The sequence below is a fragment of the Myotis lucifugus genome, unplaced genomic scaffold (assembly GCF_000147115.1).
Source record: "Myotis lucifugus unplaced genomic scaffold, Myoluc2.0 scaffold_90, whole genome shotgun sequence".
In the NCBI taxonomy this organism is placed as follows: Eukaryota; Metazoa; Chordata; class Mammalia; order Chiroptera; family Vespertilionidae; genus Myotis; species Myotis lucifugus.
Window position 1 is genome coordinate 1,397,648 of NW_005871138.1, and position 14,646 is coordinate 1,412,293.

Genomic DNA, 14,646 nt, shown 5'->3' on the forward strand with positions numbered 1-14,646 from the left:
TCCTTTCCTGTTTGTCTCCTCATCCCTAAGGATACTTTCAGGTAGTTGTGCCTAATACATCTAGTTCTACTGGCCCTAACTTAGTCACAAGGCCACACCTTGCTACAAGGGAAGTTGGGAAATACCACCTTTATTATAAAATCTGGGATTCTATTTCTAAAGGAAAAGGAGAGACCAGATGTTAGGGGACAGCTAGTAATCTTGGCCATTGTCTCACACAAGTTTAGGGTATTCTACACTTTCTTTTTCTATGTTTATGTAGCGATAATTGATTTAACCCCAAATTAGATTACATTTTCTGTACTCTTCTGTGACTTGGGTTATTTTTAGAGTTAGAGATACATCAACAGCCTTTTTTCGTATCATTAAATAGACTTCTGCAAACCAGTTTTAACATGATTTTCTTTTGTCAAGATAGACAATTTGCCTGGCCAGTGTGGCTCAGTGGTTGAGCGTAGACCTATGAACCAGGAGGTCAGGTTCGATTCCCAGTCAGGGCACATGCCTAGGTTGTGGGCTCGATCCCCAAGTATGGAGCGTGCAGGAGGCAGCCCCTCAATGATTCTCTCTCACCGTTGATGTTTCTATCTCTCCCTCTTTCTTTCTCTCTGAAATCAATAAAAATATTTTTAAAAAGATGGAAAGTTTACTTAACTAAACTCCAAATGATAGAATTATACATCAGATACTGAAGCTAAATCTTGTTGCCATGTGTGAGATTTCTTTTTCCCTGTGAGATAAATGCCCACAACTTGAATGGATGGAGCATAGCATCTGGGCTTTGGAGGAGTCAGTGGGCATTTGGCTTGCGTGGGGTTGCTTAGAGCAGGCTGTGCAAAGCCCTCCCGTGCTATTGTTACTACTAGTTTATTGTTACTACTTGGATGCAGAGCCCTGCTACCCAGTGATACTCTGCTTCCCTGGACCTCTAGCCACCCAGTCCAGATGGGTGGAGTCCTCAGACACCCCCTCTCCTCTGTCCTTGCTCTGGTCTGGGGCTGCCCTGCCTCCCACCTCCCCTCCTTTCTAACTGGTCCCCTGGCCCTCTCAGATTTCGCCATATGTCTGGTGAGGTCACCCTCGCCAAGACGGGGATGTCCTTGGGGGCATCTAGGCCCTCCACTCAGCGATCAGATTGCCAGCTAGTCTCCGAGAGTGGCTTCCAGGCTTCTTTCTATTCCTGTTATCTCCAGGGAGGGATTTATCCTCCCAAGGCTGTGGCCACAGGTTCCAGACAGATGGCAGCTCCCGGGGGCACCCCCTAGGGCAGCTGCTACCTGTTTTATGCTTATGCCCTTTGTGCGTTGTTGTCGGTAGTGACTCACTGATGATGTGTGTAGGGGACTAATCACCAGGCCGGACTGCCTGGCTTTGAGGCCCACCTCTGTCCCTCTGGCTGTGTGGCTCTGGGTAAGCCCAGAGATGTGGGTGCTGGCGGCTGGAAGGGGTACTGGCGGGCACCCCCTGGGGAAGGGGTGTGGCTGGGGTCTGGATGGCAGGTACTGCCAAGTGTGTGTATTGATGTGGATAAATGTGGAAGATGTCATGAATGGGAAAAGCAAGTTGCTCGAACACATTTATAGAAATGTGTGTGTCAGCCAATATGTAAAGTAGCATTCTTTCTTGCCTCTCGATTCACAGGTACATGGGATGCGAGCAAAGGCACCGCCTCCAGGGCCAGAGGTGCCTTGTGGGGAGGGCAGGTGCCCAGGTGGCCCACCTCTCTCTGTAATGATGGATTTCTTCCTGTTTGTCCTGGGAGGGGGGATTCACATGGTACCTGAGAAAAGTGAACTAACCCTAGGTGCTCGCTGAGGAGGCTGTGCATGTGCATTCACCTGAGCCCCCACCACTGCGACCAAGAACATTGCCAGTACCTCTGAGGGCTCCCTTATGCCCCCTCCCAGGCCGCACCTCCCCAGATTTGACAAATTTCTTTCTGGAGATGGTTTACAGCAAATTTGGCTCAATGCTAAGATTTGCCCCATGATGCCTCTGTGGGTGGGTGTTAAATTGTTCTCTGTCTTTTCTCTGGATCCTTGATGTACTTCATGCTCATCATCATAGAGAGGAGGACCTGAGCAGACGCAGGGCAGTGGCCCAGGCAGCGGTGAGGCACGGGCAAAGATTCCATGGCGAAGCCGGGTCGCAGGCGGCCCGGGAAATCCTGCGAACAGTCTCATCTCTATGGGAGGTCTCCAGGCTGAGAGCTGCTTTTGGCCGAGTGTGCCAGAGCTGTCAGGCTGGGACAAGGAGCTGCCCCAGTGGGTCCCTGAAATCCCCGCCTGCACCAAGGGCATTGGCGCCGCCTGGAAAAGCCGGTCATGTCCTGAGTAGCACGAGGCTGGGCCCGTAGCCCCTGCCTGCCCATTCTTTCCGGGTCACGAGCTGCCCATGGAGCCCATCACACTGGCCTGTTTGCGGCTCCTCTGTGGGTGGCTCGAGCCTCTCATTGTCCCAGCACAATAGTGGTGGCCCTGCTCGTGTGAAGAAACAGGGACAGGAAGCCCCGATCTAGGTCAGCCTCACTGCACGCCCAGCTTCCTGCTCTCCCTGGCTGTGCTTTGTCTCCCTGCAGTCTGAGGAGGCTGGAGGCTGGATTTCCCAGCAGCATCACAGGCCCCGTTAAAACATCGTCTGGGAACTCCTGGGCCCTGTCCCCTCCACGCATTATCCTTTGAGAAGAAAAATCAGCAGGTTACCAAGTGGCCCCAGTTGAGGCTCCTGCCGTGTGTCAGGCACTGTGCCAGGCACATTCTATCCCTTCCTTTGATTTCTGAGTGCCAGGCGCTAGACTCAACCCTGGGTGACAGCTGGGAATAAGGGAGGCAAGGTCCCTGCCCTCATGGAGCTTCCACTTACTTTCTCCTGATACATTCTGGAAGGCAAGACACTATTATAAGTTCTCCGTATTTGGGAAAAATACACTGAGGCTCAAAGAAGCTAATGTACTTTCCCGAGGTCGCACACACAGCAGGGAGGAGAAGGACTGCAGTGTAAACCAAATCATCAGTTTCCAAACCTGGCCTCTGCTGTTGGATTAGGGTAAAAGTTTCCTTCCAGCCATGCTCCCTTCTTGTCTTGGCCTCTCTCTTAGGAGCTGGTGTAGATTGCTTAACCTTAGTCTTTTTATTTGTTAAGTCCGCTTTTACTGCCAGACAGGAAGGTGATAAGTGCATGAAGACAGGAGGGCCTCTTGGAGGTGACATTTGAGCTAAGGCTTGATGAATGAGAAGAAGCTGGCCCAGAGGAGAGCTGGGGGAGAATATCCTGCTAGTAGGAAGAGCATGTGCAAAGGTCCTGAGGCAGGAATGTACCTGACAGGTGGAAGGAATAGAGAGAATGAAGGTATGGCTGAAGATTATTGAGGTGTGGGGGAATGGAATGCTGGAAGGTGAGTTTAGAGAGATTAACTAGGACCTTATGGACTGTGGAAAGATTTAGACTTTTTAAAAGTATAGTGTAGAGAGTTTTAAGCCATGGATTGACAGGATCTGATTTACATAGTATTTAAAAGGATCCCTCTGGCTGTCTGTGTGGAGACTTTTGGTGGGGTGGGGGGCAGGGGGGACAGGGAGGAGGGGACTGCATTAGTCCAGGCAGGAAAGATGATGACTTTGGATCAGATGGGTGGCTGAGGAGATGGGGATCAGTGGTCGGATTTCTAATACATGCGGAGGGTGAAGAGGAGAGCATTTACTATACTAACAGATGGATATGGAGTGTCAGAGAAAGGAGGTCAAGGATCAAGGACCACTGGGGTGGGCCGGTGGGTTGGCTGGAGCACCAGCAGAGGTGCCATTAACCAGGCTGGGAAGAGCTTGGTGGTGTGGGCTGGAGGGAGGATCAGTAGCTAGGCTTTGGATGGGTTAAATTTGAGATGCCCCTTGGACATCCAGGTGGGGATGTCGGGTCGGCAGAAATCCGGGTAGGAGTCTGGATATTGGGGATGTAAACACAGGCGGGTCGGCAGAAATCCGGGTAGGAGTCTGGATATCGGGGAGAAGTCCAAGCTGGGGATGTAAACACAGGCAGAGGGGCTGGTGGAGATTGCCCTGCAGTGAGTGGGACAGAGGCAAAGCTGCCTTGCTCTGTGTCCCTGACTTTCCTCTCTGTGGCCCCCCATGTGGAGACCTGCAGGTGGCCACTCCTCATCACAGCCATGGACGCCTCTCTGGGTGATGGGCAAGGATCTGACAGCCATCGGTGGAGGGCCAGCCTCCTTCCTGCCACCTTCCCCTGCTTCCCTCCATTCTGGACTGTCCCCCCACCTCCCCACCACTTAGAGATCTCCTCAGACAAGCGTGGTTGGATGAGACATGCACTTAATTAACCTGCAGCTGAGCTCTGACAGGGACAGTGTGTGCTCATCCGGCTCCCCGCTCCCCGAGTCCCTGTGTTTTAATCAGCCGCTGCAGGGAGGGCTCCTGCTGACCACCATAGCTCATCCTGGCCCTGTGGCCGTGACAGGACCATGAAGTCATTTTTGCAGGGTCTCCACCTGGCTGTTGCCACGTCAACCTGAGTCCTAGAGTCCAGACAAGCCAGGCGGGTTTGCAGTGCATGACTGGCCTAGGTCTCCCTCCTGTGCTGTCTCCCATGTCCACCTTTCTGTCCCGTATTGTTCTGTCCCCTTGCCCGTCCACCGGACTTTCTCAGTAGCTCTTCCAGTGTCTGCTCTCCCACCCACACCGGCCAGGCCACCATCATCTCTCAGCACGGCTGCACCCCTCTACTCTGGTCCCCCCACTTTCATGCTCAACCCCTAATATCCAATTCCTCACAGAAACGGAGGGCTGTGTTGACAACATTTAAAAATTGGGAGACTTTACTTTTAAGAAATCCTAATTTCTGGCTTCTCTTAGAGAAAAAACAACACACCCCAAAAACCCAAACCCAGAACATCTGGTGATGTGGGGCCTGCTGCCTTCCCACCGGGCCACCCTCGGAGGGGACAAGTGGCCACTCCTTCGATGGGTGTGCGCTGCCTGTTCCCCACAGACCCCACTGCTCCTCTCCTCTGTTGCCTGACACATCACCCAGGAGAGAAATGATTTCTCTCTTCCGAGCCCCTGAAAAAAGTGGTAGGACCGACTGTGGTCCATCCATACAGTAGGATCCTGGGCAGCTGTAAAAAGAGAATACGATGCTTCCTGTGTGATGACGGGGAGAGATAAATAAGTTATATTAAGTAGAAAAAGCAGGGCCAGCACATCCTGTGTTTGCTGCCATTTTTTGGAATGTGAAAAAGAAAAAGGAATAAGAATATTATATATATAGCCCGGCAGGTATGGCTCAGTGGTTGAACATTGACCAAGTCAGGGCGCATGCCTGGGTTGTGGGCTCGATCCTCAGTAGGTAGGGGGTGTGTAAGAGGCAGCTGACCCATGATTCTCTCTCATCATTGATGTTTCTGTCTCTCTCTCCCTCTCCCTTCCTCTCTGAAATCAATAAAAATGTATTTAAAAAAGAATATATGTACATATATGTATGTGTATGTACATGTATACCCACATGTGTGTTCATTTTTCCAGCTTTATTGAGATATATTTGACATACAACATCTTGTAACTGTGTACAATGTGTTGGGTTAATACAGGTATATACTGCAAAGTGATTATCACCACAGTGCAACATTCAAGTATATAATACAGCATTAGCTGTCATCACCGGGTATACATTAGATCCCTAGAACTTGTCCATCTTATAACTGGACGTTTGTACTCTGACCAACATGTGTGTGCATTTTTTACATAAAGATCTTCTGGAAGGATGTACTAGGATCTAGTAGTGGTGGTTCCTGTGGGGGCTGGGGAGGGACTAGATGGATGGGGCCTGCAGTGTAGGAGAGATATTTTTTTGTATTTCTGAGCCATGTGAATGTGTTATTATTTAGAAATTAAACTTTTAGAAAAAGAAAAAAAGAGAAAGTGAATCATAGTCTGAGAGGGGCCCATGGTGGTGAAGCAGGGCAGGGCTCGGTGGTGTTTTCTGCACGGGGCCTGATGTAGGAGATGCTCAATAAACATTTGTTGACTGAATGGAAGAGTAGTTTTTCCTGATTCGCTGCCCATGTCCCTGGACTGTGGTACTTCCTGGGTCCTACTTGGTATTTGAACTTGAGACCTTTCTTTCGGGCCACCCCTGGGCGATCAAGGCGTGGACACTCATATGTTCCTGCTTCTCTCCTCCAGGCATTTCTGCATCGCATCCGGCAGAACGTGGTGGACTCAGCGGAGAAGGGCCTCACGGAGGACAATGTCAAGGTGTGGACACCTGAGTTGGTCCCTTTGCAGACTGTCCCTGCTGCTGTGTGCCTTGCTTCCTCCCTGCGCGATGCTTAGAGGGTGCTCGGGGGTCTGGGATGCCTCGCTGCAGCTGCTTTTGTCTTCCTGTAGCAGACTCCCTGCAGCCCCCAGGGCCTCTCAGTCCTGTGAGCGAACTGTGCCTGGTGGGTCAGGAGGACTCAGCCTCAGGCTTCCACTCCCCGACTCAGGACTTTCTCCTTGCTCAACATGACCATCTTGTCTTCTAGCCTCCTTGTGCCAAGCCCCCTGGCTTCCAGCCAGCAGAAAATCCCTTCCCAGGCGCCCCTGGGAGCCTGACACCTCCAGCCCCTGCACTGGGCATTGAATGTGCAGGCAGGGAGATGAATAATTGGGTCCAGGCTTCGTTTTGGCAGTGGCTCTGGGGAGTTTCGGGAGGACGTCAATAGGCCCTCTGTGTGCATGGTGGAGGCCCCAGTGCTCCCCGGGCCTGGCTTTCTCGTGTGACCTCACTCTCTGGGAAGCTGCCTTCAGTCCTTGGGGCTCCAGGGTCCTGGTCCCAGGGGAGAAGGGGAGACAGGGCAGGAGGGGGTCAGAAGTGCGAGCCTGTATAGCACACAAAGGACTTGGTCAAGCAGGACTCCCCCTACCGCCCTGCTCGCCTGCCCACACGTCTTGATTAATCTGGACAGTGACCTGCACGTTGACAATTCTGAGCTCAGTGTTTTGGGTAAGAAAGCTGAGGCTTAGAGATGGAAAGAGACCTGTTCTGGGTCACTGCATGGCTGGTCCCTGGTAGCACGGGGATCGGAACTTTTCATTCATTCATTCATTCATTCACTCATTCATTCAGCAAGTATTTACTGAACACATACTGTTTATTACATCTCTTTATTATAATCTGTTACAACTTAAAAGTTGTTATAATTTCATATTGCAATTTATTACAGTGTATTTTTTTTTTAATTACCTCTTGCCCTGGCTGGTGTGACTCGGTTGGACATTGTCCTGTGTACCAGGAGGTTGCTGATTCAGTTCTCTGTCAGGGCACATGCCCAGGTTGTGGGCTCAATCCCCAGTTGGAGGCGTGCAGGAGGCAGCTGATCAATGCTTCTCTCTCATCATTGATGTTTCAATCTCTCTCCCTCTCTCTTCCTCTCTCTCTTAACATCAGTAAAAACTATTCTTTAAATAGTGATCTTTTTATGAGGTATAACTCATAGATAGTAAAGGTTGCCGTTCTAAATGCGGGCTCCTCTGTGTCCCTTCCCAATAATGCCCCCTCCCCAAGGATAACTGCTGATTGGTTAGCATTAATTGATTTTGCCTGTCCTTGAATTTTATATAAAAACGGGCTCTTTCATTATGTCTGGGGCCTTTTGCTCACTGTTCTGTCTGTGAGATTTACCCATGTTGTTGACCCACTCTTTTTATTGCTGTGTAGTAGCATGGAATGAATGTACCACAGTTTACTCATCCATTCTCCTGTGGTGGATATTTGCGTTATTTCCAGTTTTGGCTATTATGACCATTCCTGTTACATCTTTTGGTGGACACAGGCTCTCAGTTCTTTTGGGTGTAAACTCAGGGAGACAGATATTTATTTTGAAGTTTTATAGCCATTCCTTGAAGCAAGGGTAACAGTAGGATCTATCATATGAGTCTTTGACCTAAGCAGAGAGATTCAACCATGTGATCTTGACAGATGAGAGAAAGAAAACTAACCACACGATGCGGGTGATTCTTCCAGCCACTTCTTGGGATGAGCATCCCCCAGGATGAGGCTCTCATGCTCTCAGACTTGCAGCACCTCAGCCTTCCCTACCCACCCTCAGGCCGTCTCCCTCTGCAGACTCTCTGGTGCATTCTCGGGTCCACGGGATCCACTGGGCTGATCTTCATTCTTTCAGGTCTTGACTTAAATGTCACCTTCTCAGAGTGGCTGTCCCTGGCTTCTGTATTTAAATTTGCAAACTTCTTCTGCCCTGTCCTGGCACTTCCTTCCTGTTTTATTTGTCTCTGATTGCACCTAGAAAACTGTATTTGTTTGTTGTCTGTCCCCTTTCACTAAAATGTCACCTCCATGGCGGTAGGCACTTGTCTGTTCCCTGCTGTATCCCCAGGCCTCTAACAGTGCCTGGCACATAGTAGGTGCTCAGTCAGTACTTGCTGAATGAACAAATGAATAAGAAACCCAAGAAGGAACCGTAAACCAGTAGTCACACTGGTTACCTCGAGCCACGGTGGGTAGAAAGTGGGGAGATGGTGGGAAAGGGACTCCTCACTGAATTTATATTACTGTGTTTTTGATTTTTGAATTATGTGAGTGCCTTCTTCAAAATTAAATAGAAAATGCATCTGTTTAAGAAGATTTGACTTTGGGTGGTGGCCAAAAAATGCAATATACAAATGCTGTATCATAGAATTGTATACCTGAAACCTATATAATTTTATTAACCAATATCATACCAATACATTTAATTAAAAATGCTTTTGTTTTTTTAAAAAAAGAAACAGAAAAAGCCATTTATGCAGTTCAAAATAACCTAAAGTAAATGAAAGTCTCCCCTGAGTCTCCTTCCCAGAGGCCCTTAGGTTACCAGCACGTGTCCTTGTCCAGGCAGTCCCTGCTCCTGCCAGCATGGAGAGGAGTGACCTTTTTGTGTGTTATTTTATACAAATGGGCCAATTACTGGAATTCTTTTTGGCACCCTGATTCCCCCCACTCAACAGTATATATCAGGGATCATTCCATGGTCCATATCCATAAATCCAGACCTACAGATTCTTTTTAGAGGCCACATAGTATTTTAGTATGTGGAATGTAGCTAATGGTGACCAGTTCAGTTGATTTAACTATTTGATGAGTCCTCATTAATGAACATTTGGCCTTTCCCCAGTCTTTCGCTACTGCAAATAAGGCTGCAGTATATGTTCGTGGCCATCCACCCAGTTCTCATCCTTGGCACAGTTAACACTTTGGGCTGGACGATTGTTTGCTGGGGGGCGAGGCGGGGGGGGGGGCTGTCCTATGTATGATAGGATGGTTAGCAGCATCACCTATGAGATGCCAGTAGCATCTTCCCCCACAATTTGTGACAAACGAAAATGTCTCCAGGCATTGGCACATGTCACTTGGGAGGCAAAATTGTTGCTAATTGGAAATGACTGATTGGAAGGTCAAATTCTGAAATGTAGAAATGCTGGGTGAGAGTGTATGTGCATTTCAAGCTTTATAGATTCATTAGGGGACATGGGCACTCATATATTGGTTGTGAGAGTTGAAAGAGCATGTCGAACATGTTTCCCTGTTGTATTTTCTTCTGCTACATCATTTTAATGGTGCATTGAAGTTCCTTGATTGTTTTAAAAACCAGTCATATGGTTGGCCATACTGTTTGTGACCATGCTGAAGACTGAGATGAATGTCTAATAAATTCTCCGCACGCTGATTGTGCAGCTCAGTTCTGCTGCTTATCGGGTGTGTGTGTGACCTTGGCAATCTTAATTATTTTCTCTGAGCCTCCGTTCTTCATCTACAAATTGGGGATAATGATGGTTTCTACCTCATGGAGTCAGAGTGAGGATTAGCTGCCATAAATGCGTATAAAGTTCTTAGCACAGGATTAGGCATTAATCCTGTTGAGTTAATGTTGGCAATCTTTTTTGTCATGATCATTGTTTTTATTAGTGTAGTCTGGCTCACTCAGTGTGCGGGTGTCCACGTCACCGCGCCCTCGCTCGCTCTAAGGTTATGCATTTATTTCATGCTTGATTTTGCTCGCCCTCTGTGCCTTGATTGACACTGTCCTTGGGCCTCGCTCTTCCCGACAGATCCTGTTCTCGAACATCGAAGACATCCTGGAGGTCCATAAGGATTTCTTGGCTGCCTTGGAGTATTGTTTGCATCCGGAGCCTCAGTCTCAGCACGAACTTGGGAACGTTTTCTTAAGATTCGTGAGTACAATGCCCCAGCCCTGTCGGAGCCTCCAGGTTTTGGGAAGTGGGCTTCTCCCCTGATTGAGAAGTAGGGATCATCAGGCCTACATCCTTGGGTTGATGGAAAGACTCAGAGATAAAGCAGTGAAGTGTGTAGCATAGAGCCGTGGTTCTCAGCCATGGGTGATTTTGCCTCTGGGGATGTTTGGCTATGTCTAGAGACATTTCTTACTGTTACAGCTTTGGGGTTGCGGGGGGTGGGGGAACAGGTGGCTACTGGCTTCTAGTGGGTGGAGGCCAGGGATGCCACCAAACATCCTCTAATGCACAGGACAGCCCCCACGGCAGCATTATTCCACCTCAAATGTGAGCAGTGCCGAGAGTGAGAAACCCTGGTGTAGAATAAGCTCTGGGTCCACGTTGGCGCTTACGGAGTCATTGTTGTCATCATCACTAACTCCCTTCTCTAAAGCAGCAGTCGCCAACCGGTGGTCTGTGGACCACAGGTGGTCCGTGAGGTCCGAAAGGTTGGCGACCGCTGGTCTAAAGGATCACGTCTTGGTGGTCAGAGTCTAGGATGACACAGCCTGGTGTAGTCTGCCCTGGGAGTTATAGCTCAGGGAAGCCACTGGCTCACGTTGTTGGGAGGGCAGTGCTCCCAGCCAGGCTGCTGAGCTGCTTATAAGCTGTGTTACGCTCAGCGACGTGTTTTAACTTGTTTGTACCTCAGTGTCCTCACTTGTAAAATGGGTAAAAAACTAGAGCTACCCATGATGTTATTGAGCATTGAGGGAGCTAATGTAAGGAGAGTGTTCAGAACAGCTCCTGGCACACAGTAAATGCTCAATAAATGTTGGATGCTATTGCCCTGGCTGGTGTTGCCCAGTGGTTAGAGTGTTGGTTAGAGCACTAAAGGGTCTCCAGTTCATTTCCGGTTAAGGGCATATACCTGGGTTGCAGGTTCAATCCCTGGCTCCAGTTGGGGCATGTGTAGGAGGCAACCAATCAATGTGTCTCTTGAACATCAATGCTTCTCTCTCTCTTTCCCCTTCCTTCTTTCCCTCCCTTCCCCTTCACCTCCCTCCCTCCCTTCCACTCTCTCTAAAAAAGAAAAAATTAATGGAAAAAATATCTTCGATTGAGGATTAACAAAAAAAAATGTTGCATATCTTTCTATTCATTTAATCACTATTCCTTAGTGTTTGAAACAGAATAAACATGAGAACAAGGTAGGGCCCAGGGGAGATGGGCCCTAGTGGAGGGTGCTGAGCAGAGCAAAGACGTGATCTGCTTTGGGTTTAGAGGGCCCTGTGGCTGCTGCGAGGGGGAGTGGACTGTGGAGGTGCAGGGAGCACAGGAAGAGGTCACTGTGCCGTCTGAGATGACGGTGCCTGGACAGGGTGGTAGATTGGAGATGGTGAGGAGTGAGTAGGAGTGGATGAATGAGTTAATGTGAGTGACGCACTTAGATCCAGGCAGGCACTGAGCTGATGCTGCACCAGTGCCAGCCGGGGGCGTTATTCCAGCTGGGGCACCAGGGAAGGCTTTCAGGAGGAGGCGGCATTCTTGGGGCTGGCCATGAAGTGATGACGTCTAAGGGTGGAATAGTCCATACTTTAGCCAACGTGGGGGAAGAGGTCCTCAAGGTGCATTATCTGCTTGCCAATAACCCCTGCCCCCTCCCCCCCGCCCTGCCGGGTCCCCTAACTTTGGTGCTGGAGCCTCAGAGGTGTGGAGAGCAAGTTTCACTCTTCATCACTGAGGGTCTCTGGATCCTGAGTGTCCACTTGAGCTCTCCCCACTCTCTCTACAGGATTCCTAACTTGTTCAGAGATGCAGGGGACAGACAGCTGGAGGAGAGGGTGGGGAGTTTACTGCCCAGGAGGCAACCTCTTCTCCATACCTTCTCCTTCTGCCCTGCCCGGACCCTCCTCATGTAGCCTCATCAGAGTGGGCATTGACGGGGACAGTGCTTCCCATCAGAATCCTGGTGCGCCGATGGTGAAGTTCAAGTCTGTGTGGTCATTGTGGGCCAGGACCTTCCCTGAATCTTGAGAACCCATCACACATCCTGCCTGGACCCTCGAGATTGTTAGAGGCTGGTGCCTGACCTTGGCTCCTGGCTCTGCTGCTTCCCAGCTCTGTGATGCCGGGAGAATGACCTCACCTGGCCGTGCCTCAGTTTCCTCATCTGTAAAGTGGAGGCAGTGAAACCCACCTTGTAGGGTGGTTGAGAGAATTAATGAATGTAGCAGCACCTGGCATATTAGTAAGTGCTCAGTGTATGTTTGCCTACCACATATTTGCACTATGTACATATTTGCTCAGGGGACCCAGCATCTCCCAGCGTTGTCTGGGGCACTTGGTGATTTATTAGACTCTGCCAGGCCCTGCCAGTTCCTGGGACCTCACTCTGCCACTGCAGTCACACTGGCTTCCTCGCTGTTCTGGAACACATGGAGCCCGTGCCTGTTGAGGGTGTTGTTCCCTCCGCCTGGGCCGGTTCCCTCAGGCGTCCCTGCGACTTTGTCCCTTCCTGCCTTGAAATCTTCACGGAAATGCCCGCTTCTCTGTGAGCTCTTTCATGCCCACTCTGTTCAGAATTGTCACACTCCCTGCCCTTCCAAGCCCGCCCCCGCCCCCCCCCCCCCTTATTCTTGTCAGTGGTCCTTATCACCCTCTGATACATTGGATATTTTGCTGCTTTTTGTTCCTTGTCTGTTCCCCCCTGGAATATCAGCAACACGAGGGTAGGGACTTTGTCATGTCCACTGCTCTGTCCTTGCATCAAGAATAGCAGGGGACAGACAGCTTACTCAACAGGCAAGCAACCTGAGAGAAAGGTTAAATCCAAGGTCATGCCTATATAGGTGGAAGAAGTGGGATTTGAACCCTCCTAATGGCAAAGCCAGACTTCATTGATTCATACTAGTACACTGTTTGTAATTTCTGCTATATCTGGGTACCCTACATATTATTATTTGTTTTATCATTTAAGAAATAGATTTACTTGAAAAAAAAACCCCCACCTTAAATAGACATTTAAAAAGGGAAATTTGCATCATCATTGGAAATGGAAAATGATTGCTAAAAATAGAAGGTAACCTTAAAAAGGAATGCAATAGAAACCAAACTGAGTTACCACATTCTGTCTAGAAACTCCCCCACCTGGGGTTCTGAGCCGGAGGCCTGCCCGATTAGATCAAAGGGAAGATAAACCCTGTTGGATGGTGTTTGAGTCATATCACACCGAGCTGAGATAACTGGAACAATTGAAGAAGGAGTCAGCTTTCTCCTGTGTGATTCAGTGTTTTTAAGTTAGAACCATCATTTTAATTGGAAATGTCACCCCCACTTCCCCCTGCCCATGGAGGAGCACGCTGACTACGTACTTTTCATAAGCAGCCGCTGCTGTGGGCTGGGTTTCTGGAAGCTGGAGATTTGCGCACAGGTGGTTGGAAGCAGCTGAAAAGGAGGTTGTGCACTCCCCTCCTGCTTCAGGTCTCCTGGAATTGCAGCCATGGGGTGGGCCTTTGTACCCCGCGGTGCCCAGTCCCTGGACATGGGCTGTCCCAGGAGTGTGTGTAAAGCCTCAGGCCCAAGGGTGCCTCTGTCCTGATGGAGGCCCGCGTGGCCCACCACAGTGTCCACCACAACCCCAGGGCAGTGTCTCCAGGCCAGCCTCATATCCAGGCTTGTTCACTCCCTGCTGAGGCGGCATCCGGTGCTGAGGTTGTAGTTGGGCACAGAGCTCTGTGGACAGGCTCCAGGAGAGGGAGGGCAGCACTAGTCCCAGCAAGGGCCCTGGCTGACACACCAGCCCACTGGTGGGCGCCACCCCCTCTGTGGACAGTGGGAGAATCCCTTACCCCCTCACCCTCGACTCAACCACTGCTACTGACGTGATCACAGACTAGACCTGAATGAACGTTCTCTTGGTGCGGGGCCCTGCTCTTAGTGCTTTGTGTATATGAATTCATGAAAACTCCCTAACCACTTCAAACAGTGGGTACTGTTATTATACCCACTTTATAGGCGAGGAAACTGAGGCCCAAAGAGGTTAAGTCATTGTGCAACCTTACACAGCCAGGAAGTGGGGCCAGGATTTGAGTCCATGTAGTTTGACTCCAGGGTTTGTGTTTTTTCACCATCTTACGTGATAAAGTCTCCTGAATACGTCCTATGCACCTATTGTGCCAGGCACGGTACTAGGCCCTGAGGACGCTGCCCTGAATAAGACAGATCTTGCTCCCTGCTGCTCTGAGGCTCACAGTGTAGAGAAACAGAGGGTGAGGGAGTTAACAGAGGCGTCACTTCAGATGGCGACGTGGGCTGTGAGGATGATAAATGCAGGTGTGAGAATGAGTGACTTTACTCAAGGTTGACATTGGGAGGTTGGGGACTGGTGGCTGGATTTAGCAAGTTCAAACACCCAGGGCTG

General features: G+C 49.8%; 1 protein-coding gene across 1 annotated transcript in view; it reads left to right on the forward strand.

Annotated features, from left to right (window-relative positions):
- Positions 1-3,379: 3,379 nt before the first annotated feature.
- Positions 3,380-14,646, forward strand: part of PREX1 (phosphatidylinositol-3,4,5-trisphosphate dependent Rac exchange factor 1) — a 104,266-nt gene continuing 92,999 nt past the window's right edge. Inside the window, 3 exon segments of the mRNA XM_023756259.1 lie at positions 3,380-3,394; positions 6,195-6,266; positions 10,101-10,223. Coding sequence (XP_023612027.1) covers positions 3,380-3,394; positions 6,195-6,266; positions 10,101-10,223 — 210 coding nt within the window.